Source organism: Martes martes, assembly GCF_963455335.1.
Source record: "Martes martes genome assembly, chromosome: 7".
NCBI lineage: Eukaryota > Metazoa > Chordata > Mammalia > Carnivora > Mustelidae > Martes > Martes martes.
The window spans coordinates 11187874-11214151 of NC_137894.1; the positions used below are offsets into that span (position 1 = coordinate 11187874).

At 59.3% G+C, this 26278-nt stretch overlaps 1 protein-coding gene across 1 annotated transcript; it reads right to left on the bottom strand.

Moving 5' to 3' along the window:
* Positions 1-419: 419 nt before the first annotated feature.
* RGMA (repulsive guidance molecule BMP co-receptor a) lies at positions 420-26278 on the bottom strand (the record flags this gene model as incomplete). The annotated part of the gene is made up of 4 exons (XM_080808433.1): positions 420-1142; positions 8687-9201; positions 25227-25338; positions 26114-26278. The coding sequence occupies 4 exons, from the start codon at positions 26276-26278 to the stop codon at positions 420-422; spliced, it is 1515 nt and encodes a 504-aa protein (XP_080664559.1).

The following is a 26278-nucleotide window of genomic DNA, read 5'->3' on the forward strand; positions in this document are numbered from 1 at the left end:
CTCTGATCAATCCCAGTGTCTCTGGCGGGGCCAGGGTGGGGGGCTTCGGCCTGAGGGGCTCTGTTTTGCACATTCACACTGCGGGCGGGTGGAGGGGAGCGACTCCCTCTCTCAGCTCAACTGTCACAAACATCACAGCACCAGTCACCAGGACCTCTCACGGGCCCCCGATGGAGGGCGCGGGCCATGGGGGGAGGCCGCCCCCCGTGCCAGCCCTTGCCAGCAGACAGCCCGGGGGAGCTCTGAGGTAACCGTCCCCAGCCCGCCGGCCAGCGGCTGCCTCTGCTCCTGACCCCTGCACACCTTGCGGGGTCTCCCCCTCCCCGCCCTCCCCCCCCGCCCGCTGCTCACAACAGCCCCAGCCCTCCTGCAGCCACCCCCCCCCCCGGCTCAGGGACAGGCAGCGGCCCCTCTCTGCCCTACGCGGCCACGGCCTCCAGGAAGGCGGGGAGCAGGGTGAGGAGCAGCAGGCCGCCCAGGAGGGGCCGGGGGGCGGGGGGCAGCCCCGCAGCGGCTGCCCGGCCCGGCGGCTCCCGAGTCCTCTGGTACAGGTGCAGCCTGTCCTTGTTGGAGTGCAGCATCTTGACGTCCTCCAGGGCGTAGTAGGCGGCCAGCGTGAAGTTCACGTCGCCCGTGGTGAGCAGGTCGAAGACGCAGGCCTGGTAGTAGAGGTCCTCCACGGGCAGCTTCTCCTTGCACTTGGCCACGGCCGTCTCGTACGGGAAGGTGTCTGGGGCCGCGGGGGCCGGGCTGGCGGCCGCCGGTCTGCGGGGGCCAGGACCCTCGGCGTTGGCGCCGAAGGCCTGGAAGTCGATCTGCTGGTTGAGGGGGCAGCCCCGCAGGCAGAGGTAGAGGCCCTGGCTGTCCCTGTCCTCCACGGCGTTGACCACCTCCTCGGGCATGCGGACCGCGAAAGTCAGGTAGCGGCCCACTTGGCGCACCACGATGGTGGTGCCGATGTACTTGGCCTGAATCTCCACGTGCTGGCCCGATACCTTCTCCGTGATCTTCAGGCTGTTGGCCCCGTGCTTGTCCCCGCCGTTCTTGGAGCCGTCGGCGAAGGCGGCGGGGAGCTCGTCCATCTCTGCCTGGTACACCTTCTGGTCCACACACTCCTGGAAGTTCTTGAAGATGATGGTGAGCTGGTGAGGGGGCGGGGAGGGAAGGACAGGGAGACAGGTGGTCAGCGGTGCTGAGACAGTGGGGGGGTGGGAGGCCCAGCCCATGCTGGCGATGCTGCAGACAGGAGGAGCCCCCTCCATGCCCCAAGCCCTCCCTTCCCCATTTGGGTCACCTTGGTACCACCTGCGTTATTATGCACTTAATGTTCTTCTTTAAAACAACTTGTTTTACTCTAGGACAAAGGGGGAAAAAGGAGAGAGAGACAAACCAAGAGACAGAATCTTAACGATAGGGGACAGACTGATGGCTCCCGGAGGGGAGGTGGGTGGGGGGATGGGGGAACAGGTGAAGGGGATGAAGACACACCTACCCTGGTGAGCCCTGAGTCATGTATGGAATCATATATTGTATGTGAACCATACTGAAATTAAAAACTTAGTTAAAAAAAAAAAAAACCCAACCAACTTGTCGTATTTAAAAAAAAACAACAACAATCTGACTTAGAATGGGAACTTTAGATCACTACCCTAAATAGAAAACCAGCTCATTTACTATATATAGAAATGCACCATAAAAAGAAAAGCACAGGTAATTAAAAATAAAACTTCATTATCTATTGTAGTACGCTGAGTAATGGCCCCTAAGATATCAAGCCCTAATTCCTGGAACCAGTGAATGTTACCGTCTATGCAAAAGAGACTTCGCAGATGTGATTGGGTTAAGGGCACCAAGATGGGGAAGTTATCCTGGATTAGCTGGGGTAAGCCCTAAATAGAGTCACAGGTGTCCTCTTAACATGGAGGCAGAGGGAGATGGGACCATCGAAGAGGAGGATGGCTCTTTCCGGAGAGGCAGAGACTGGAGGGGGGTGACCATAGGCCAGAGATGCTGGCAACCACCAGAGCTGGAAGAGACACCAAAGAGATTTCTCCTGCGACCCTCCAGAAGGACCGACCCTCCTAATATGGTCACGTTAGCCCTTAAAGAACATTCCAGACTTCTCGTCTCCAGAGCTCCAAGAGAATACATCTCTGCTTGTGGGAAACCCTGAGTTTGTGGTATTTGTTACAGCAGCAACAGGAAACTAATACGGTCCACGACCATCTCACACGACCTCTCAAGCTGCCAGCGGACCTCCCGCCAAATGCCTTCCAAAGGGCCGTGAGCCGTTGGCTGATCATCGAGGCAGGTGGAAGGGGACAGATTCATGCTCAGGGAAAGAACAGGCAGGCAGAGGCCGGCAGAGGCCACGGAGGCAGGGCTGCCCCGAGGGGTCACCCAGCCAGGCTTTGGACGTGAGCAGGGGCACAAAAGAGAGGAGGAAGGCAACAGTCAGGGAAAGGAAGATGGGGGGTTCGAGGCTGAGCACGCAGGCCTGGCCAGGGCAGGAGCCGGGAGGCCCGGGTCTGCTGGTGCCTGTAGCCGGGGCTTCGGGGCTGGGCTGAGCTGCTGTAGGAGAAGCAGCTGGTGGGGCGGTTCCACTGGGAATGGTCTTCCTGACGACCACAGACGCAGGCACAGGTGCTGCTTCTCATAGTCCCGTGGGGCGCTGCCGGGGAGGATGACATGACCTCCCATTTAGAGCGGAGAAAAGTCAGCCTCAGAGACGTCAAGTGACTTGCCCAAGGTTGCACAGCCACCAGCAAGAGGTAGAGCACAGTTCAGTCGCTTGGTTTCCAACCCCTGGGCTCTTTCTGGCCACAAGCCCCCAGGGTAGGAGGCCTGGGAGAAGGCTGGAGACAAACAGCCTGGGGAGCGAGCATTTTCCCTTTCATCCCGGGGGAAGGGCCAGGCCGCGCTTTCCCTCCTAATCTTAACTAGGACGACTGCATGGGCTGGAGACAGGAATCAGATCCGGGAGAGACATGACCACCGCTCCTTCATTCCTGTTCCTAGGTGCCGCTTCTTGCCCCTGGTGGCTTTAAGGCCACTGCCCCCTGAATCAAGGGCGGCAACTCCAGCCCATGGCCAGGGAGGGAGGCCGGGTCATGGAGCAAGAGGGCACCCAGGCCTTTTGGTACCATACCTCCTCAGATGGTCTGCAGGCTGAGGGGGCCCCGATGTCCTGGCTGTGGCTGAGTTTTGTGCCTGGGCACCCTGGGCGATGCGGCAGTGGGAGGGGGACACCTAGGACGGCCCTGGGAGTGGAGGGTCGGCTGCACGAAGCGCTAAGGGAGTTTCTGGCCAAACAGTGGGGGTATGACAAGCGCAAGGGCCCGGGTGTGCTAGAAACCACGAGCAGGTCCTACAGGCAAGGGGAGGCAGGAGAAACGTGAAGGACCCCAGCTCGGGCCCAGGGTTCGGAAAGTCAGGGGCCCAGGGTGTGATCTGGGGCCGGGCCACAGGCTAGGCAGTGTGGCTGCAATTCGGGGGCTGGGAGGGGTGACCAGGGGCACAGACAGGATGCCGAGGGGGAAGCAGGCAGGGTGCGGCCTCAGCCTGGGGCCTCAGGAGCGGAGCTGAAGTTCTAGGCTGGGCCATCCCACAGGGTAGCGAGGGCCCGGCTGGAGCTGTCCGGGCTGTCTTGTCACTGCTCACGCTGGTGAAGCGTAGGGGTGGCCCGGCCGGGAGTGCATGAGGGGCCCGGAGCCTCAGAGAGAAACTCCCCCTTCTCACGCTGATACTCAGAAAGCTGAGGGCGAGAGCCAGGCCGCTGTCGGGAACGTCGGGGACTTCAGACCCGTGGGCCTTTGTGGGCCTCCTTCTCCATCAAAAATACTGAAACTACTGGGGCGCCTGGGTGGCTCAGTGGGTTAAGCCTCTGCCTTCGGCTCAGGCATGATCTCAGGGTCCTGGGATCGAGCCCCCCATCGGGCTCTCTGCTCAGCAGGGAGCCTGCTTCCCCCTCTCTCTCTGCCTGCCTCTCTGCCTACTTGTGATCTGTCTGTCAAATAAATAAATAAAATCTTTAAAAAAAAAAACTAAAATTACATTTTGTGACTGCACTGCTGTCCAGATGAATACAGTCGAGATTAGATGATGCTGATTTTTCCTTCTGACGTGAAAACAAATGAAAGCTTTCTCATGGGTCCCTGGAAGTCTTGGGGCCCCTGGCGCTCTGCCTGTTGGGGCCCAGTGGATGGTCAGGACGGATGGGGGCACATTCTGCTGTCTGCACGGGACACAAGGAGGGGCTCCGAAGCTGGAGGCTGGGGGGCCTGCCAGAGTCCAGGTCTGGGGTGGGCACAGCCTCTCAGGCACCAGACTCAATTTCCCTATCCTCCCCCCGCTGCAAGGCCACTGCCTGGTCCCAGGGAAACAGGGCACCCCGGTTTGCTGTGGAATGTCACAGGTGGCCGCGGCCCCTGCGTCCCGCTTGGAGCCCTTCTTGTCGGACCCCAGGAGCTTGCGGCTACCCCACCATCCCTGGACGACAAAAATGGCCACTTCATAGCTCCACCTCCATTCCGTCCCATGTCCCACGGCGCCCGCCCCAGTGTGGATGGAGGCTGCCTGTGGGGGGCCGGGAGGTGCAGCCAGGGTGGTCTGGGCAGTGGGTGGTCCTGTCACTGGGGAGGGGGCGAGCGACCAGGGGCTCCAGAGTCCCTGCCCGGTGTGCTGGGGAGCAGGGGTTGGGGGGGTGCTGCTGCTGGTTTCCAAGTGCCACCAGTCTCCTGGAACAGGAAAGGCTGGTTTCCCTCTAACCGTCATCTCTCGTGGAGACAGGCTCCTGGAAGGCTGACAGCCTGCTAGACTCTTCTTGGCACCAGTGCCAGGGACTCAACCACAAGTAACAGCATGAAGGGGCCTGTCGAAAGCCAGGCGGCTCGCTGCCAGCTCGGCCACGGGTGCGGCTGCCACTCCTGCCTTTGCCGCCCCCCCCCTTCCCAGGGGCACCCAAGGCCCCCTCCACCACACCAGCCCGGCGCTAGGGACTGTATCCACACACGGGGGCCAGGAGTCCAAGGGCCTTGTCCTCAAGGAGCTCACACTCCGGGGGGGGGGGACAGACCGGGGGGCTGAGTTAGGGGGTGGGACAGGTGGTAAGTGCAAGGCAGAACCAGCATGGGCGAGGGGGCAGGTTAAGGCAGGGGTGTGAATTCCTCTCCTCCCAGTGCCTCAGTTTTCTCATCTGTACCATGGGCTGCTCCGGGCGCAGCTGGAGGGAGGGTGGTGGAGCTGGGGGCTGAGCTCAGGGCGGCGGGAAGCCAGCTAAAACAGTAGTTTGGGCTGGAAAACACGACATCTTGATCACCTATGAGAACGGAGGGATGGGCCGGGCTGGATAATGCCAGGATCCTGGGAAATGAGCCAAGGGCCCTAGGGGAGAGGGGAGGGCAGAGGGCATGTAGGTTCAAGTGGGCAGAAGAGGTTGGCAGAGGGCTCTCGGGGGGAGGCACAAATACCCCTCCGAGATAACAGCCCCTTGGCTTCTCATGCTGCCCCTGAGGCTCCAGGACGCCCTCCCCCGCTCTGCCAGGCTCTGCTGTCCTCCCATGCCTACTGTTCCCCAGCCTCCCGCTCCCGTCCTCCCGAGCCAAGCTCTGCAAAGGACTTGGAGGAGGCCCTCCCCAGGGCTCAGGGCAGAGCGTCCTGCCCCCGCCACAAGCACCCTTTGGTCTGCTTTGGTCCTCCACGATCAGTGGGAGCGGCCAGGAGGTAGGAAGCATGAGGCACGGAGGCTGGCTCCGAGGAGATGTTTCGTAAATGTCTGCGGAATCAACGAACGAACAAAACCAGTGCACCTGAGCGCAGAGGCCTACGGGAACAGGTGCGGGCCGTGGGCCGGCCGAGGGCACTGGAAAGCAGCCGCTGGTCTCCCACCCAGGGAACCCGGTCTGCCTGGGGGCCTGCCACTGACTTGGCCACACACACGGACCCTGTCCCGGCTGGGTCTCTGGGCGGGGGACAAGCCTCGTGCTCCCTCCTGGCTGGTGAGGAGGGAACAGAAGGCCTTGGGGCTCTGCGCCTGCTGGGGAGACTGGGGGGACCGAGGTCACAGCAGAAAGCAGCAGGGTCCGTCAAGCTCTGCGGGGGATCCCCATACTCTCCGGAGCCCCCACGCTGACATCGGAAGAGGGCGCTCCCATCCCTGACTGGGCCCTGCTGCCCGATCCCTGGGCGCCTGGTGCAGAGTGGACGGTCAAGTCACTAGATCATTAATCCAAGTGGTTTGGGGACAGCACTGCTGGGCTCCCGGGGTACGCCAGGGAAGAGCTGAGGGTGGTACGCAGGGGTTCTAAGCCCGGGCACGTCACCCCGGCCTGCGGGACCCGATGGGATGTGGCCCCCTCCCCCTCCAGTCAGTGGGGGTTGCAGCCCAGCCTCACGGGTCACAAACCACCATCCCTCCCCGATCTGCGCTGGGCTCCGTCATCACATCTGGTGCTCACACCAGCCTGGGTTAGGAGGGGCGGGCTTCTGAGGTCCACGTCGCTCTCACACCCTCAGACTCCCCTGTGTGCCCCGGCCCGGGGTGGGGGGACAGGGAGGCAGGGGCCCCTCCCGCAGTCTGTTTGCTGCTGGATTTAGAAGCTGCAGCCTCAGGCTCCTGGCTTTCATTTACGTTGGCTCTGGGGAAGGAGGGGGGTGGGTAGATGGAGGGGCGCCAGGGAAGGGGGCTGGGTCCCTGATGCAACAACACCCACCCCCCCCCCATGCTGTTCTGCGGAGGGCGGAGAGGGCGGCCAGGGTGGAGAGAGTGTTGGCCGTAATTCTGCTGTCTACTAGGCTTCACGGCCTGGTGCCAAGGGCCTGCTGGGGTGTCTGTGGGGCAAAGAACCACTTGTTTCTCATCCTGCAGCTGGGCCCAGAAACAGACCCTCTGCAGGCATGTGGCGGCCACCAGGGCAGAGGGAGATGGCGGGAATTTTCCTGGCTGCAGGTCACCTTGCTGTCCTCCTGTGGGGCGTGGGGGGCAGGAAGGAACAGAAACGCCCTTTGTGGACGAGCCGGGCGCTGCCCAACGTGCCGCCTTGCGACGTGCTTTTCCTAGGAAAACAGAGCTGCTGCCAGTCCGGAATCCCCCAGGGGCTCTGGTGGGCCAGGCCCCGAGGCGGCCCACGGGTCCCCATCCCCTGCACGCTCAGGGCCCACCAGCCTCGTAGCCATGAGGCTGTGCCCCCTGATGGCTGAGGTCTGAGGTCTGGTTAGGGGGTCAAGGAGCCCTTCCTGGAAGCAGGTAGGGGAGGGAGAAGACGGGGGTGTCCAAGTGCCTGGGCCACGGGCCACATCTGTGGCTGCCTCTGGCTGTGGCCCTGTGAGCAGGACCTGAGACCTGCCACCCAGAGACAGAGGCCTTCTGGGGTCAGAAGATGACCAGCTCTCCGCAGCCTCTGGGGCTCCGGATGAGGACTGCCTCTCCCGGCAAACGACAACACGCCCCTCGGCAGAGCCACCTGGCCCAGGTCAGATGCTAGCTCAGCGTTCCCAGCCCAGTGCACTTGGGGCGGAGAGGTACATCCCACTTTGGGGACGTGTCCAAGGGAGCTGCTCCAGCCGGGCAGGGCTGGCCCGAGGGAGGAGGGAAAAAGCTGCCTGGGTGGCCCCTGGCAGGCTCGGAAGCTGATTCTGCAGCCTCACTTGTTCCATCTCCCCGTGTTCCCAGACACCACAGCAGCTCAGCCGCGGGCCTGCAGCCTGTCCGGGTAGGAACAGGGCAAAGGAAGGGCACCGCGGTACCCTGCAGCCCTGCTGACCCCATCAGCATCCTAGAGCCCTGGTCCCTGACCCCCTCCATGGGCCAGAATCACTGGGGGCTTTAAAAACATGCACATACGCACACACACACACACACACACACACACACACACGCACGCCTGACCCCACCCAGAGATCTGGTGCCATACCAGCCGGGAGAGGGGCCCAGAGTCCCTATCTTCTAAAATCTGTTCAGTTTGTAAACATGCAGCCACGTGAGAACCCATGGGCGGGATCACCCTCACCTCTGAGGCGCTGGGTTCCTGTGTCCTAGGGGGTCGGAGTTGCCCCCCACCCCGAGGGCAATGATGGAGACACACCTGCAAAGAGGATTCTGTCTAATTGGGATTGAATACCTGAGTTCTAACAAAGCACAATCTGGGGGCAAGAAAAGAATATTCCCAAAGCTTGAAACCTAGTGCTCTGGCGAGTGTTTCTAAAATTTGTGGACAAGAACCCCAGTAAGAAATCCCCCTCACACCCGGACCCGGCCCTGGCCCTGGCCCGGGTGCCCGAGCGCGCACACGGGCACGCACACAACCAGAACTAAGGGAGTGTTCCCTTCCCAGGCGCGACGCACTGGCCACCCGCCTTTCCTAGCGGTGTCCGGTTAGGCCGGCCTTTCTGCATTGCCCAATTGAAAAAGAAAAAAAAAAGTGACCGCCGGGTTCTGACCCGGGACAACGGATTTCACAAACCCCCAGTGGGCAGCATCCAGCAGTCTGAGAACTCTCACACTCCCCACAACGTGAAGAGATGGCTCCCGGCGGGTTGGTCTCATGACAAAGACCATCTAGAACATTCCTTTGTAAATAACCAGCCCATTTACTGGAAATAAGAACGCGGAGGGGGAGGGGTTGCAGGCGGTGTCTGGGTCTGGGCGCTGGGGACAGCAGGACCGCGCGAGCCTCAGCCTCACCCTTACCTTGCTAGTGGCCGTGGCGGCCGAGCCGGGCAGCACAGGTGTGTTGGTGACCTGCACGTTCAGGTAATTATTGTCGATGAGCGGCCAGGCGCCCTGCACCTTGCAGGTCTGGAAGCGGTCTGTGAAAGTCCTGAGGTGCGGGTCCCCGAAGAGGCCGCAGTGCGTGTAGTTGGGGGCCGCCGAGTGCTTGTGGAAGCTCTTCTCGTAGTGGCAGACCTCGGGGCTGTCGGAGCGCTCCTGGCTGTCGCCCGGCGGCGGGAGGGTGCGCAGGCGCGGCTGCGACGTGGGGCCATCCTTGGAGCAGTTGTACTGGCTCATGAGGTCCTCTATGCCATGGACGGCCGAGTGGTAGGCCAGGTCGCCCCGGCAGGTGCGGGCCGTGCGCCGCGTGCACAGGGCGTAGGTGCGCAGCGCCGCGCAGAACTCGGGGGCGTCGTCCGAGGCCGGGGAGTGGCTGCCGGCCGTGGCGCTCCAGAACTCGGAGTTGCACTTGAGGATCTTGCACGGGGACGTGGCTGTGGGGGGAAGGAAGGGACACGCCGTCAAGGTCAGCCGGCGGGCTCCGGTGTCCTCGCCCCCGTGGACCAGCGCCGCTGGCACGTGGCCCGAGGACATCTCCTCCCGCACGGCGCCACCCCCGCGGCACCTTCGCAACCGGATGGTAAATAGTGCCTGCAAGTGGGGGTGCCCGACCTGCCTGCCTTCCGCCTGGGGTGACCCCAAGGGGCCGGGCGTGCCGCAAGGACCATGCTGGCTCCTCCCACAGTTCCCAGGTGGTAAAGCCGGGTGTGTGTGTGTGTGTGTGTGTGTGTGTGTGTGTGTGTGTGTGTCAGGGTTTCTGGGTCAGCCCGGCTGTGAGAGCTGACAAGCCACCCTTGGGCCTCTGACGTCTGCTGACACTGTCACAGCTACCCCCAAGCATTTTGCCAACCTCAACAGAAATGTGGCTGGGAATTAAGCCCCACTATGTGTTCTGGGCTCTGCTGTGTGACCTTGTCCAAATCCCTAGACTTCTCTGTGCCTCATTAGATTCACCTAGAAAATGAGGCATAGTAGTATATGCCTTGTGGGGTTGGTCAGAGTGTAAAGGACCAAGAGCAGCACTGACTAGAGCAGGTCAGTGACAGCTGGCTAGTATGATTCCTCAAGGAGCTTTAGTCACAGGACACCTGGGTCCGGTCTCCTTGTCTGCCGAGCACGGGCGGCTTCCCTCTTGGTTGCCATCTCTCCCTTCCTCCCTCCTTTGTCCTGCTCAGGAGAGCATGCTGGGAAGCAACTGAGAGCCATCACCTTGGATGTGCCTTAATTTGTATTTTTTTTTTTTAAGTCACCCACAATCTTTGAGACTTGACAATTAGCTACAAATGACTATGCCTGAAAACTGTGCCTCGAACACACCTGAATCTTGTACCTGGACACGTGGAATCTGCCCTTTCCTGGCCTCCCAGATTCTTTTGCACAGTCCCTAGTAACTTCGGCAGCCAGACATGCAGACAGGTAGCAGGAAGGAAGGCTCTCCACAGGCTCCAGGAGCAAAGGGGTTGGCAGACCAGCTGGGTTGCAGCCCAGCGCTGGAGTGGTCGACAGGAGGATGGGGCAATCGTTCCCAGCCCGGCTCGTGAACCCTTGGAAAAGTCAGTTTGCTTCTCTGGTGCTGCCTTTTTACCTCCAAAATCAAGTTGCCAATAAAGCCAGAGGCAGTAATAGGTAAGGGCAGGCTAAGGAACACCTGATCAGCTGCCCTGGGCCAGGACACCTGGATGGCCTATCACTTAGACATCTGCTCCCTCCGCAAGCACCTGTGTGGAGCCGAAGCTGACCCGCCCAGGTCACACACCTGGACACGGGGGAGCCTGCGCTTGTCCTAAAATTCAGGCTCCTCTCCTAACTTCACCTGTGTTTGTCACCACTGCTGGCAAACGAGGTTGTTTCTGGTGGAGTCTGGGTGGACATTTTTTCTTTTGAGAAGTTACGTATTTACTTAAATGTGTCTTAGGAAAAATAAAGCAAATTTGATATGAGAGCTACAGATTTTCCATTTTCACAGCTTTATTTTAAGTTGAAGAACCGTGCTGACTCCAGGAGATTTGGTTAATAAGAGGGGGTGATTGCCATGAAGATGCATTTGAGGTGAACAGGGGAAAGGCACTCGTCGGGACCCCCCACCCTCCCTGCCCCGCAGTGGTCTTCCTCCCACAGGTGTGTGCTCCTGGGGCAGGGGTCCCTTGAAGGGCAGTTAGACGATTCTCTGGCCCTGCTGTCTTCATATTTAACTAAACCTATAGAAGACACCCAAGTGCCAACTGACCTTGCAAAAGGGCTAATGTGGCCTGCGTGGGAGAAGGTGAAGGAGCCCCTCACGGTGGAGGTGAGGTGAGGAGAGGGGGTAGGTGTGAGTGGAGGGTTGCCGTGCAGAGGAACACGGTACAAAGGCACTGGCTGTGGGGAGCCACCAACTCTCCGCCTGTGGTCGGCGGCCCCCACGCCTGGTCCCCTCGGGCAGCCTCCCCAGTGCCGGGCGCAGGGTGTGCTGACCTGCGTGCGATGCTGCTTTCTCAGAACCATGGAGAGATCGGGATGTCGGGAAACGATCTGAGGGGGCCACAGCCTGTGCTGAGTGGTGGCCGCCTGGGCTGCGCCCACACCGTCCACCAGCCCACCAACCTCGGGATCCCTGCCTGCAGCCAGGCTCGGTCCCCCTCTGGCGCTCAGCGTGCCCGGAGGGGAGAAGGGCCACCACCTGTCCCTTTACAACCAGACGGCACAACCCCAAAGCAGGAGCTCTGTTGGCCTCATCTCGGCCAAAGCGAACCGGGGACAGCAGAGAGCCACGTCGCAGCTACCAGACTCTGTCTCTGGCTGGTGCTGCCGCTCGGCCAGCTCTCCCTGCGGCCCCAGGGCCAGGCCCCTTGGCCCTGCTCACCTCCCACCTCCCTGCGGGGCACAACCAGGCTCACCTGCCAGCTTCTCTGGCCCCAGGTCTCTGGGAAGGAGCTGCAGCAGGGTTTGCATCTGGCCTGTGGGGCCCAAGAGCCCACGCCCAGAGCAGTTCCCTGGCAATTAGCACATTGAGCATCGCCTCCGCCCACCAGCCGCTGGGCCCTTCAAGGGCGCACTTTACCACCAGTGACCTTCAGCCTCTCCTTGTAGATCCCTCCTTCGGGATTCCCCCACCAGCTGGGAGGCCTTGCCCCCAGTAGACCAGTTCCCAGGGGCTGCTTTGCAGGGTGGGCAGTGGCTCGAAGGCAGGGGGAGAGAATGGGGCCTCGGGCAGGACCAGCCTGCACACAGACAATGTGGGGTATGCGGGGAGTCTCACTCCTGATCCCCATTTGTGGCTCTATCCCCACCCCTGGGCGACTCCACAGGCGGTGATAAGAGTCTGATGTTTTCCTCTCCTTCAAAATGGCTCAGAGCAGTGTCCCCGAGGCAGAGCTCTCCAGGATGTCTGGGGCTCGTGACCGAAATCCTCCAGAGGTGCCCCAAAAGAGGGTCCCTCCCGTGCTCTGGGGTCACCAGGGGGGGATCTGCCAGCACTTAATCCTCTGCTCAGAGCAGCGCTCTTCAAACGTCCCCGTGCACACCAGCCGCCTGGGCAGAGTCAGCAGGCCTCAGTGGGCCCGCGGCTCTGCACTTCAGCCAGGCTCCCCAGGGAGGCCCAGGCTCCTGGTGCACAGGCCACACTTCTTTAGAGTTGGGCCATTTTCTTTTCAACAGTCCCAAAAGGGTCAAGTTAGAACCTGCTGGAGCCTGGCCCGTCTGGAGTGTGTGCACGGGGCATTTCCTTTGGGGTAGAAGGGGTTGCAGAGGGGGCAAAGGGAGGAGGCCCCTCTCCCAAGGGGCAAGCCCAGCAGGGATGCAGCTGCCAACCCGGAGCAGTCCTGGGCCCTCCGTCCTTGGAGAACAGGCCTTTCATCAATCAGTTCAACTCAGTGGGGCTCCTTCCCTGGCTCCCCTCCCCCTCTCAGAGCCTCCCGAGTGGTGATGGCAGCTCCGCCCACCACCCCCAGGGGGCGACCGAGGTCATTCTGGGGCTGCCCTTGCCCCGAGGAGATAGACCTTCCACCCCACGCAGGGTCCGCACAGGGGTGAACTCCTCCAGCCCCTCACTCCCCTGAAGTCCCGCCCACCCTGTTTCTCCGCCATCTGGAGAAATGTTCGCGATGCTGTCACCCAGGACTAGGGACAGACCTGGGGAGGTGTGAAGGTGACACAGGCCACACGGAGTGGTGGGCAGTGGGCACTGGAGAGAGAGTGCCAGGCTCAAAATCCTGCTCTGTCCCCTCGCTGTAGTTGTGGGACCTTGGCTCTGCCTCAGTTTCCTATCTATGAACTTAGAGAGTGGCCAAGGGTTTCATGAGAAGAGGCACTTGTTCTGCCGGGGACCCCGTGGGTGATCAACAAATGGGGGCCCTGACAAAGCTCTCAGAGGGGGATAAAGGTAAGAAGTTAGAAGTCACAGGCCGGGACAGGGAGGGGACAGGAAGGGCAGTGGACCGGAGCGTCCCTTCCCCCACCTCTCCCTCGTCCTCACCTTAGGGCCCTGGCTGGGCTCTGCCCTTCCACCTGGACTTGGGTGTGCTGAGTGTGAGTGCTCTGTGCATGCAGCACCCACCCCTGCAGCCCACCCGCATTGGTCCAGGACCGTGGCTGGCCGGGCGCCACACTTCCCAAGGGCTCTGGGATGACTTTGCCCACCACCTCACTCACCGTCTTTCACCGGGGAGGATGCTATGGACTGAATGTGTCCCCCGCAAATTCCTATGTTGAAGCCCCAACCCCAGTGTGATGGTACTTGGAAGGGCGGGGCCTCTGGGAGGTGATTAAGTTCCTGAGGGGGATGTCCCAGGCTGGGATTAGCGTCCTTATAGGAAGAGAGAGACACCAGAGCTCGGGCTCACACTGGGCCATGCTAGGACACAGCAAGGATGGGTGAGTTAGAGAGCTGCCGCCAGAACCCGACCATGCCTGCCACCCTGACTTGCAGCCTCAGGGACTATAAGCCTTGCCCCATCTCTCCTCCCCTTCCCCAGCCCTCCTGACTCCTCCCTCCTCTGCAGAAGCCAGATCACTGGAGACATGCACTTGGCCAGGGGCCAGAAGACCAGGTAACCTTGGCTTCCCTTATTCCCCTCTCCTTGAAAGGACCTGTGGTCACCAAGGGGTGACCTGGGCTGGGATGACTCTCCCAGCACTTGAGGGGGAGAGGGCACGGGGGAGGCGTGAAGAGAGCTCTCATCTGCTTCGCACCTCACCCCCCCCACCAGCTCCTGGTACCCAGTCTCTTCCTCCGGCTGCTGCGGGCCCCGCCTGCTCTCCCACCGCCATGCCGACCCTTCCCCCCCAGGTGTCCGACGCACCCCGCAATGCCTCTTCCACCCAGAGGTTTTCTGAGAGATGGCGGAATCAGAAACGTTGGGTCCTGAAGTACAATTGCAACAAGTTAGCCTTTGCTCTTGTTAATGAATGAATAAAGGAACAGACCTTGGGTTCTGGGACACAAAGAAAAATGAGAGCGCTCGCCAGTTCCCCACCCAGACAGAGCACCGCGGTGAATTTGGGCCCAACAAGGCAGCTGGCGACAGGTTCTGTGTCACTGGGCAATCCCACGCTGGAGGTCCTCGGGAACCGGGGGACCTCGCTTCGGGAAGCAGTGCTGGTGGGGAGGGTTTCAAGGTATGTAACTCCAAGGGCAGATGCTTGTGGTCCAGTTCCAGGCTCTGGAGCTCAGTGCTGTGTGGCTACGGGCAAATCCACTAACCTCTCTGAGCTCAGTGCTGCTCTCTGTGCCATCAAGATGCGTCAGTACTGTCATCAGTACTCCAGGGACCAGTGGAGCCGATGTAAGCAAACCTCGAGAACACGGGAAGGCAGCTCAGTGGAAATCAGTTTTGTGTTAACTTGGTTTGCTTAAATGGTAATCTGGCGGGGGTGGGGGGTAGACTTAGATCTACCTCACAGCTAATATGTGCTGAGTACTTACTGTATGCCACACATTGTACAACTATCTCCATTAACGCTATGACGGCCCAAGGATTATGTTGTCCCCATTCAACAGACAGGCAAACTGAGGCCTGGTGGCATTACATAGCCCCCTCCTCCAGGTACTCTGACCGCAGCGGGAGACAAACCACAGCTCTCAGCCCCAAGCTGCTTTCCCTTTAGGGACTTCCACACACACCGGGCCGATCCCACAGGCTGTGGGCCACAAAGACACTGAAGAGGAGGCTCTGCCCTTTGGGGGGCTGATGGGATGGGCAGCACGCATGCACACATGTGGGGGAGCGCCGTGGGGGCACACCCACAGGACACCCAGGACAGGCTTCTCCAAAAAGGAAATGATGACAATAATGACGCCCGATGTTCCCTGACCCGTGTAGACTGCACACCGCTCCAGCGCCAGATCCTCACGGCTACTCCGAATCGGCGGGCAAGAACTATCATCTTTATTTGCTCCACGCACACACGCCTGGCTCACACAGCCACCTGGTTTTGGGGGGCTCTTTTCTCTGCTTTTCGAAGTGCCCTACCTTTCTGGGGACACCAGCTGAGAAGGATCCAGGTCCTAAAATTCCTGACACCGAGATGGATTTTCTTTGACCACGCCCAGTTCCTGATGTAGGACCAGCGCCAACCCTCGGTTCCCAGGACAGTGACCACCCCCCAAATGGACAGTGAGCTCTTGTTTAAGGTTCCTGGCCAAGGACTCCCACCACAGGTGGAGGAGCTAGAGCTCAGGGTGGGAGAATGGTGTATAAGAGGCCAGGGACTAGCTGGGACCAGACTTGAGGCCACCCCCCACCGCCCCCACCCCACCCCTGCCTTCTCTCCAGGTGGCAATGCAGCCCTCCTGGGTCTGCCTCTAGTGGTCATGCATGAGCCGTCATTTCCTGGAGGTCTCATGGAAGGGCTTCGAGCATGCGAGGGCTGGACAGTTCCCCCAGGGGGAGAGCCGAGGGGCCCTCGACCCCCCATTAGAGTCATCCTGCGGCCCCATGTCTACTCCGCTAAATCACAGGCTGGAGGCCACCCCAGGTCAGGAATCTGAATGTAACCTGGCCCAGCATCAAAAGAAAAAGCTCTTGGCTGCGGTGTCACCTGCCGAAGAAACCACAGAGGGGCTGATTTTTATGTACCGTATCTTAAAAGAAAAAGAAAAAAGAAAGAAAGAAAAGCGCGAGACCTTAATTCCAGGCAGGAAGCCTTGGCCTTTTCCTGATGTGAAAGTCCAAGGAAGGAAGCAAGGAGAGGCGACCAGGCTCTGCAGATCGAGGTGCCCTTGGTGCTTTCGGGGTGACAGAAGCCGGCGGCTGCCCCCTCCTTGCCTGGTTCCTGCAGACGGCAAAGCGGCCCCTTCTGGCTCCCCGGCCACCTCGGGCTGGATCCAAGACCGCCCATATGAGCAGAGCCAGGGGATCAAGAATCTAATGGGAATTCAGCTCTCCTGAGCATCATTTCCATCCCAGCCACTGTGTCATTGGGCAGAGCGACTCTGGGGCCTCCGGACTTGTGCCCCTGGGGCCGGAACTCCTTGCCTCTCTGTGCCATCAACTTCATCAAGATCGCTTTATCTAATCATCACTTTGTGTCGCCATCCTCAGCCTCTGGGGGACCCCCCAGCTGGGGGGGTCACCTCATCTTCCCCACCGCGCACTCAAAGCATCTTAGCAGATCTGATGCCTTTTTAAAGTGCTTCCCCGCCCCCCTCCCCGGGCTCTGCTAGGTCTGGTGGGGGTGTGGGGGTGTGCCGGGGGCTTCTATGTGCCCTGGCACGCCGCACAGGTAACATTTCACTTTTGGGGGGAGATGGGCTCCAGACTGCCTCCTTTTTGTGGGCTGAGACGTGCCCTCGAGAGGAATGAGAGCCCCACAGCCGGCCCGACTTAATTCCTTCCCTTTCAATAGTGACCCAGAGCCCCTTGGAAACAGCAAGCTGGGGGCAGGGAGCTGGGGGGCCCCCCGCCGTACCCACCCGGGCAGGAGGGAAATATTTACGCACCGGGGCGGCATTCGCTGCTTTCAGAGACCTCCTTTGAACTGTTAATCAAGCCCAATCTTTCGGAATAATAGCCTGATTATTACTGCCCTGTTTGCATAACAAAGAAGCCCAATAAAACTTATTTCACTGTGCGCGGAGGGGGTGTGAAGGATCGCCCTGAGAAACGAGTCTCAGGAATGCGGCGAGCCGCTCCACGGCCAGAACCCAGGAATAAAGACAATGCAATTTGCCACCAAGAAAAGCCCAATAGACCAATAAATTACCCGCGTGCAAAGGGATTAGATCGGGTTTCAGTGGCTGTGTGGGAGGGGTGGGGTGAGCCGGGAGAGGGGAAAAACCTGCCTCCTCTTAAAGGGGTAAGTCTCGTTCGGAATACAAGCCCCAGGATCCGGTCGGTTTTGTCCGACTTGGGGCAAGGCGTTGGGGGTGGGGAGGGTCGGGGGTAGGGGTGTGTGTGTGTGTGTTGGGGGAGGGGGGCTGTAGCACAGCAACTGCCCAGATTCATGTACTTGCTGCAAGTTCTGGACCCTACCAGGTGCTTCAGGCCGCTGCTGCAAGTCCGTGGGTTTCCCTGCTCACGTGCAAGCAGCTACCAAACTTCTGGAAGGCGGAGCAAACTCGTTTCACGTGAATCCTGAGTCGCAGCGAAGATGGAAGGACGGAGGCAGGAGAGGGGACCCGGGGAAAAGCATGTCAGCCCGGTCTGGAAGGGCAGGTGTGATTTGGCAGGTGATGTGGGACAAAGGTCTGGAGGTACACTGGCCTCGGGAACAGCGGAGGTTGGCTGGAGCCGAAATACTGGTTGGTTGCTGGTAGCAAACGTCACCGAGCTCCAAAGCGCTGTCCTCAGCAGTGTGGGGGGGCCGGGGGTCCCCCAGCTCCGTTAGATTCCACCACAAGGGGGCGCTGGTATCACCCTACCCTCCTCGGAGACCTGCCCCCCCCCCCGCAATTCCTCTTGCCTTGGTCCCCCACACCCCAAGGGGACCAAGAGGCTTCCTGCGGCGTGCGTGCCTCCATGGGCCCCCATGGCCTTTCCCAAGGTGCTCCCACAAGCACCCGGCAATCCCCTAGACTCAGGTCCCTCCGTGGAAATACCCCCTGTGGTTCTGTTCTCCTGCCTGGACCCTGCCGCCCCAGCCTGAGGATTTCAGACTCTGATGTGGTTGATTGTGGGGAGCCCCAGGGAAACGTTCAGGAAGTGCGCGGCATGATCAGAATACTATTTTTAGGAAGTGATGGCTTTCGTCAGGGTCAAGCAGACAGAGCATGCACAGAATGGCTTAAAAGAGCGGGGCCTACCGGGCCTCTGTGGAAAGGTCGCCCACAAAGCCGGAGACCTGGTCCTGTCCCCGCTCGCTCTGGGCCATGGAGGCACGGAGGCTCCCCTCTCATCAAGCTGTGATGGGCCCTGAAGGAGGTGCGGGGGGAGCACCAAGCTGGGGGGGGGCAGCCTGCCTGCACCCAGCATGGGACTCTGGCTTTGGCAGCAACGGCCCAGCACTCTCTTCTGTCCCCTCAGCAGGGACTCAAGGACGGGGCAGCAAACGGATCTGGTGCCAGGATGAGGCACACTCGGGCCTGGGCAATGTCCTGGAGTCTCCTTGAGTTCAGAGATGCCCAGGATCTGCCCGTCTGGGTCTCTCCCGCAGGACCTGCCCAGGATCATCGTGGCGTCACCATCGGCCTGTCGGACACCAGATACCCTCAAGCAGCACACCCAGGTCCACTGCCACCCACGGAGCTGAGGCAGGAGGCGCTGCCCCCTCATCCCACCCAGCCACGCAGGCCAAGTTGCTACAAGAAAGCACGCCGAGTGCCAAGGAAGAGGGCACACATCAGCTTGCCAAACGGGACACCCTCCCCCCACCGATTCCGCTGGGGCCACGGGGAGCCTGATCAATGGCAAACAGGGAATTCAAAAAAGCACGTGTCGGTGGAGGGCTCCTCTGGGTAAGAGGGGCCCATGCGAGCCAAGGGCTGAGCGGGGAGCGAGATGTCATGCCCAGAGCATCTTGTCTTAGGGCACAGCACTGAGCTACCCCGGGTTCCACAAGGAGGGCGGTTATGGGCAGAGACATCACTTTTCCTATATAAATGAAGCTCTCAGGTGTGCAATTTGGTCTTCCTGCTTTGAGGTATAACCCCGTTTCCTGAGTCTAGGGGCTGGCTCTCGTATTGATAATTTTCCATCCTGGCTCTGCCTCCAGGAACCCTGGGCTCATCTGCTTGGCCGCTCCAGGTCCAAGTTCATTTGAAGTGGCTTTTTTGCCCTCACCGCTGTCCACAGGCAGGCCTCCCTCCTCCACCTTCCTCATGCGGTGGGAGAGCAAACGCACGCCAGCTGGGCACACGCCCGGCTGGCGCACACATGTGTGAGCCTGTGTTCATGGGCCATTCCTCAGCATGGGAAGCAATAATGGGTTCCTTTCTGCGGGGACCTGGGTGCAGACGGACCACTTTAATAGGCGTCTAGGTATTCCGACTGCTTGGGTGAAATGGTGCATGAAATGAATAAATAAGCAAAACCCAAAAGACATAAATCTGACTTGGGAAAATTTGCACAATGACAGCCCTGCCAACTCGTTTTCCTGACCTATGGCTGGGTGGCATCTTCTTTGCAATACTAAGCAAGGGAACGGATAGGGAACAGAGAGGGCCCTTGGGAGGAGGCAAAAATGCTAGGTCTGCAGAAAATGTGGTCACTCTTCATTCTGCTATCGAATAGCTCCTAATTTTGTTCCTTATTTTTCCCCACCTTAAAGCCTTATACGCTCCATAGCACAAACTCTCAGATGCCACAAAACAAAATGGGTGTATTTATTCAAAATCGGGGATATGGATAAGGGCAGGGGTCTGTGTTCTCCCTCTGGCTCTGTCACTAGCTAGCTGTGTAATATCAGGCAGCCTCTCTGACCCTCTGTTTCCTCTTCAGGGCAGTGGTGTGATGACATTCTGTGAGGAAGGGATGGTGAGCTCAGGAGGTATTGTATTTAAAGCATTTGGCTTTAGATGAGCTTTAATGAGCTCCTGGTATACTGTGACCACTCAATAAGTGAAAAGAGGTTTAAAAATTATTGTTCCCCGTTCAGATGGTCATACTTTGGAGAGAACAACATAAGGTATTATATCTCCAAGGATCTCTGCGAGGTCAGAATTTGGGTTATTTTCATTTACTTACTTATCCTTTTCAGTTTTTAGATTTAAAAATGAGGGTTGTTTTTATAACCAAAAAAAGTTATTTTAGAAAAAAGATTGGGGTATCTGGGGGGATAAAAGAAAACCCGTGGTCTCTGTCTCTTAGGAAAAAATAAAACAGAAATACCAAAAACCCAAAGGCCCTACAATTCCCAGGATCACATGGGTTGTATTCAGGGTGTGCAGCAAGGAGAAGGGTATGAAGAAACAGAAAATGGGGTTCTGCCCTTATTGAAAGAACTGGTGATTTAGGAGAGGACTAAAACCTAAGACCCACAAAGCAATGATGCTTCGAGGAAGCACAGATGTCTGCAGCCAAGGGAATAGGTGTCTAGGTCATTGGAGGGATGGCACCGGACCCTGAGAGACAGCACTGAACTTGATCAAGGGGGCATTCCCATTCCAAAATGGGCAGCGGCATGAGCACGGAGGTCCTGGGAGTTGCCCACAGGGAGAGCGTGGTGGGGTAGTGGCAGACTGTGTCTGTGTGTCTGGGGGGCAGGAGTGACCTGGAACCTGGGGATTTGCCAGAAGTCATGGGAATGAGGCCTGGGAGAAGCCTGGGGGTGGGGGCCAGAAGTCAGAGGGTCCTCCCTTTTGGATGCTCCAAAGAAGGCTACAAGGAGGCACGACGAGTTCCCAAGCAGGGCTTTTAGAACAACTCATTTGGGGTGTGCACGGGGGTCAGGGAGCCAGAGAGGGGGGTCCTAGGGCTGGCCAGCTGCTGTAGCAAGGGGACAATGGGAACAGACAGGACAGGGTGTAGGAAGGAGAGCCAGCCCCAAGCACCTGGACTGAAGGGACAGGCCCACGTCAGACTTGGCGCTTCACTGTTCTGGGCAGTTGCTAACAGACTCAAACCCGGCACTAGCCCTGGGGGCAGGAGGGGAGCAATCTTAGGTGAGCCACCATCCTGGTGTGTCCAGGACTGGGAGGGTTTCTAAGGACAGCAGACTTTCAACTTTCAAACTAAAAAAGTCCGGGGTATGCCAGGATGTGTTGGTCACTCTAGAAGAAACCGTGTGTTCAGTTTTCTGCAGGTTGAACTCAGCCAAGCATGGGAACAGCATGGTAGTCAACCACTCAGTCAAAACAGAAAGTTGGGGTTCTCCGCCCAGTTCTGTGCCGGGCCTTGCATATTTCACTGAAAAGGGGATTTTTCGCAGGAACCACGTGTCCCAAATCTAAAAACTGGTCCCCACCTCATCCTCTTACCTCCACAGGGTCCTGGGACGCCCTCTTCCCCATTGCACAAAGTGTCCTTATCGGAGCCCATGGACCACCTGTCCCCACTTCTCCTTTGAGCTCTGGGGTGATTGCTAGCAATTACTTGAACCTTGCAGACAGGTTCCCCTTCTTCAGCCACAAGAGCAGAAAGCCTCTCCTTGGGGCACCTGGGTGGCTCAGTGGGTTAAAGCCTCTGCCTTCGGCTCAGGTCATGATCTCAGGGTCTTGGGATCGAGCCCCGCCTCGGGCTCTCTGCTCAGCAGGAAGCCTGCTTCCCCCTCTCTCTCTGCCTGCCCCTCTGCCTACTTGTGATCTCTGTCAAATAAATAAATAAAATCTTAAAAAAGAAAAGAAAAGAAATCCTCTCCTTATTCCCAGTTCACCCTCAGGGGCTAACAGGTAAACCGTCCACAGGATCTTACATCCGGCCTTCCTGGGAGCCAAGGCTCTGCTGTGTCACACACCGACCTGCTAGCTGGCTCTGCTGTCCTCTGGCTCCTGCCACCAGACATCACTTCATTCTCTCCCTTCGGGACACCAAGTCTCACTGGGAGAACAAAATCGTGATAAGCAAATTGACTTGCTTGCACATTTCTAAGCACCAGCTCTAGGAGAACTTTTCTCATCCCTATAATGACACAGATGCCCTTAGACACTGCAGACAGCCTTGGTCTCCACAAGCCTTACTCTCCTTCCTGAGGACTGACGTTTCTGTAACCGGCGCAGTTTAAAAGTAAAGGGAAAGGAACGAGGGGAAAAGACAGGCTATAATTCTTAGAAGGGCAGTCTTCACACTGGAGGGCACATCAGAACCCCCTAGAGGGCCCGGCAGGGTACAGACTGCAGGGTCCCACCCTGGAGTATGGGCTTCGGTACGTCCGGCGTGGGCCCAGAGCATGTCTGTGTCTAACCAGCAGCTCCCTCGGGAGGCTAAGGCTGCGGGTCCAGGGACCAGACTTGAAGAACTGTGCGAGTATAGACCATACCCACCCATCTGATGTTCATAGGAAACAGGCCAACATATCTACAACCCTTTGACAGGTTTCTCTTAGCAATCTGTTTGATGAAGTCACGGTGATTTAGAAGTTTAAGAAGCATCTATATCTCTCCCCCACCCCCGTCCCTGCCCACAGCTCGACGCGGCCACTGGTCCATCCCCAACCACGGTGGGCACAGCACGGTCTAAACACACAGCCTTGCAGCCTGAAGACTACCACAAAACCCCTTCCCATCAGGAGGCTGGGGATCTGCCAGCCATGCTGGGAGGGGGGTCCTGAAGGCTGCCACTGAGTCAGAAACCCAGCAGGCATGCCAGGGGGCCACAGGCACTGGGCGAGCTCCTGTAAACACTCTCCAAAGACACGTACCCTCTCAGTCTACAGAGGTTAAGGCATCTTTCCCCACATAACTATGTCCAATTTAATTTGCACTCCTCTGGGTTTACTCCTGGCAGCCGTTCAAGCTAACTAGCGCTGAACAAACCTATTCTTTCCTGAGCCTGCTCAAGCCAGATTCCACCTGTCCTCAGTGGGAGAGGCCCGTGCGGGCAGGGCCCCCGGGGTCTCCACGCCTTACACTTGCCAGGGCTTTGGGTTTTCTCCAGCCCCCCGCTGACTCTCCCTGCTCTCCCTCAGACCCACAGCTTCTCCACTTCAGTCCAGAGCAGCCTCTCTGCCACTGGGTCCAAGAAGAGGATAGTCTGTCCGTCTTTCACCGCGAAAAGGACCCGTTCCATCTCTTAAGAAACTTGTCCTCTGCCCCAGAGTCTTTGCGCGCGCAAGTTTTTGGAGCCCCGCGCATATCTAGAAGCTCAGATTTTAGTAAGGTGGGCAATTTTGACTAAATGCAGCTGTCAAGTCCTCAAATTAGAAGAAACACGAGCCAATTGGCATGACGGTGCTGCGGCTATCTGTTCTATCTGCCAGGTTTTAGTTACCAGCCTTAAAGCCAAAAATGAAATGGGCTTCTAGGAAACAAAAGTGATGGAATGTGCGTTGTGAATTATATAACCCACCAGCTTTCCTGGGACCGCGGTGGGGGGAGCGGTTGGGGGAGCAGTGTGTGTGTGTGTGGGGGGAGATTTTAAAATAAAGATGTTCAGATGGAGACAAGAAATGAGCAACAAGGAAAGGGGTGCTGGCAGCTGCCTCCTTGCAAGTCCCGCCGGCTCTCCCTTTCCTCTCCCCAATTCCAGCAGTTAACAAGCACTGCCCCTTTAAGAGCGGGAAGGTGTTGTTTTAAGGGCCTCTAAGCCCCCCTTCTCAATTTCAGCTCCAAGCTGAGATCACATCCCCCAAGGCAGCCAAGGGACAAAAGCTATTTATCAACCCATCTGATAAAACTTCCAACCCGCTGGATCTTTATCTAGACCAAACTGAGATGCACACCCCGCAAAGTCCTGCTCCTCCAAAAGGTGGATTTCTTTTTAAAGAAGACTGTCCTTTTTATTATTTATTATTATTATTCTTAGTTTTGGGAAAGGAATCAAAGCAGCCTTTCAGCCAGGCCCTACTGTAAAAGGGGTAAAGGCCTTTTAAAAGGTGGGTGAAGGGGGGAGGGAGTAGGCCACCCTGTTGCTGGGTTCACTATATAGAGGTATTAATATTCCCCGACGGGGGGCGCATGAGGGTCCAAGGTCTCTTTGGGTCACTGACACCCCCCCCCCATCTTGTCCTTGGCCCTGGCCTCCCCAGTGGAATCCAGAGCTGGGAGCAGGTTGTGGCTCTCCGGGATGCCCTTGGGGCGCGCAGCTGCTGGGTGAGCTGGGCACGCTGGACTCCGCCGGCGCCGGTGGGCCCCCGCAACCGGGCTGGGGCAGGAAGGTAAACTGATCCCCTGCCCCTTACCGCTGCCAGCAGCGTCCGCCCGCCGGCCGCCCCAGCTTACAGCCAGGCAGAGCCCGGACTGCCCAGTTCTGCCAGTTCCTGAAACCCAGTTGGCTGGGAAGCAAAACAAAACAACCCAATCCCAGTCTAACCGAAATCTTTCCTTGCAAAGAGATCGGTTGTGCGCGGGGGCTGCGGATGCGCGCCGGGCTGCAGAGGCTCGCACTTCTGCAAACAGACACCTCGGCACCCCGCAACACAATGGAGCCGGCCGAGAGATCCCGCCTTGCGTCGGGGACCATTTGGCCCGTGACACTGGGTTTATTTGTATTTTTAGCAAGAGAAAAAATGGGTATAAAGGATTTAACTGGCGTTTCCAGGCTGTGAGTAGCATATGGCCAAAATGAAATAAAGTTTTATGAAACATTATAAAGAAAACAGACTGGGGATTTAAGTTTCGTGCTTTCCCCCCTCCCCCCGAAAGGGAAAAAAAAAAAAAAGTGAAGAAACTGGAGCGTTTGGGAAGGAACAAATGCTTCTCTGTGGAGTTGGTCTCCCTTCCCCCAACAAAAACAAGAGGTCCGGGCTCGGAGGAATTTGAAAGCAGCGATCTGCCAAAAACATTGTGAAAAACTATGGGGGATTCATTGGAAACAGATGGCTTTTTCAGCTTTAATTCTGAAATTCTCTCCCTTTCTGACACAATAAAAACAAACAGGGGGCGACGCGGAATGTTATCAAACAGGAACCCGGGCTTGAGTGAGCCCAGTCCGTGGGCTTCCCCCCGCGTGGGCAGGCGCGTGGGGCGGGACGGGGCAGGGTCCCGGAGGAGGGGGCGGCCGGGGACCCGCCTGGGACCTCAGGGGCGGCCCCGGCTCCACCCTCGGGCACCCGGCAGGTTCGCACTCCGGTGGGCGAGCAGCCGGAGAAAGTGCCCCCCGCTGCGAGTCCGCGCTCCCTCTCCCTCCCCCCTCCTTCGGGGCCCCTAAGGGGCGCGTCCCCGGCACCCCCTTTCTCGGAAGGAAGGAGGCGCCCCCGGCCCCTGCGACCTCCTTCCCGGGGGAGCCGGGCGGGGTCCTTCTACTCCCCCCCCGCCCGGGTCCCCGCGGGCATCCATCGTGCCCTCGGCGGGGCGCGGGAGAAACAAAGACCGGTGGAAAAGGGAGGCGGGGGTCCCGGGGACGCCGGCGAACTTCAGCTCCGACCGGCTCGCAGAAGTATGGCCGAGGGGCGGCGGCGAGGCCCGGGAGCGGTGACCGGCCGTCCCCGCGTGCCCGGGGCAGTGCCTTACCTGCCGGGAAGCTGCAGAGAAGGAAGGCGAGGGTCGGCCAGAATCCCAGGGCTGAACGTCCTGCCCCTCTCCCCATACCCATCCATCCAGCTCGGCCTGTTACCACTAGCCTCTCCCTGGAAGAAGAGTTTAGAGGAAAAGAAGAGGAAAATAAATCACGCTGCGGAGAAAGGGCAGCCTCGCTCCGCCGGCGGGAGCAGCGAGCCGGGAGGCTCGGTCCCCCTCGGCCGCGGGCGCCCGGCGCGCCCCCCCCTCCCCGGGAGCCCCTCCCTCGCCCTCCCTCCCCCGGGTCCCCTCCAATGTCGGCGCGGCCCCGCCGCCCCAGCCGCCGCGCGGCCCGCCCCTTCGCGCTCGGGTTTCAGCGCGGCCCGCGGGGGGTTGGCGGGGGACGAGCTGGGCGGGGACCGAGGCGGTGGGGCTCCGACGCTGGCCGCGGGGAGCTCGGGAACCCGGGCCCAGGGGGTGCAGGGTGCGCCCCGGCTCCCCGCTCCCCGCTCCCCGCGGCAGCCCAGGCCGAGGAGGCCCAGCGCTCCCGGACGGCCTGCAGAACGCCCCCCTAATCCAACCTGTAAATATCCAACCCAAGTAGAAACTGCGCTTGGAGACAAACCCCGGGACCCCGTTCCAACCAGCCTGCCGTCCCGACGCCGCCGCCCACACCCCCCTGGTTCATTTCTCTCACTCAGATGTGCCCCCCCGCCCCCCTCCCCTTGCAGGAGGCTGGAAAATCCGCTTCTGAGTTTTCCGAGGGTGTCCGGGATGGCCCGCTGGCTGTCAGCCGCCAGCGCACCTCGAGGCTCCCTCCCGCCGGGACCCCGGGCCACCCACCCCGCCGGGACTCTGAGCCTCCCGGATCCCCTTCGCGCACTTCGCTGCTTCCCCGGTACTTGCCCTGGCTGCAGTCCCGAGTTGGGGGCCTGCGAGCCTGACGGAGGCCGCAGGACGGCTGCCACCCCGGAGGAGGTGTGGATACAGCGGTCTCTGCGATGCGCCGGGCCCGGCCTTCTGGGGCTGCCAGGGCAAGGCCACCAAGGCCGCTCTTGGGAGGGCAT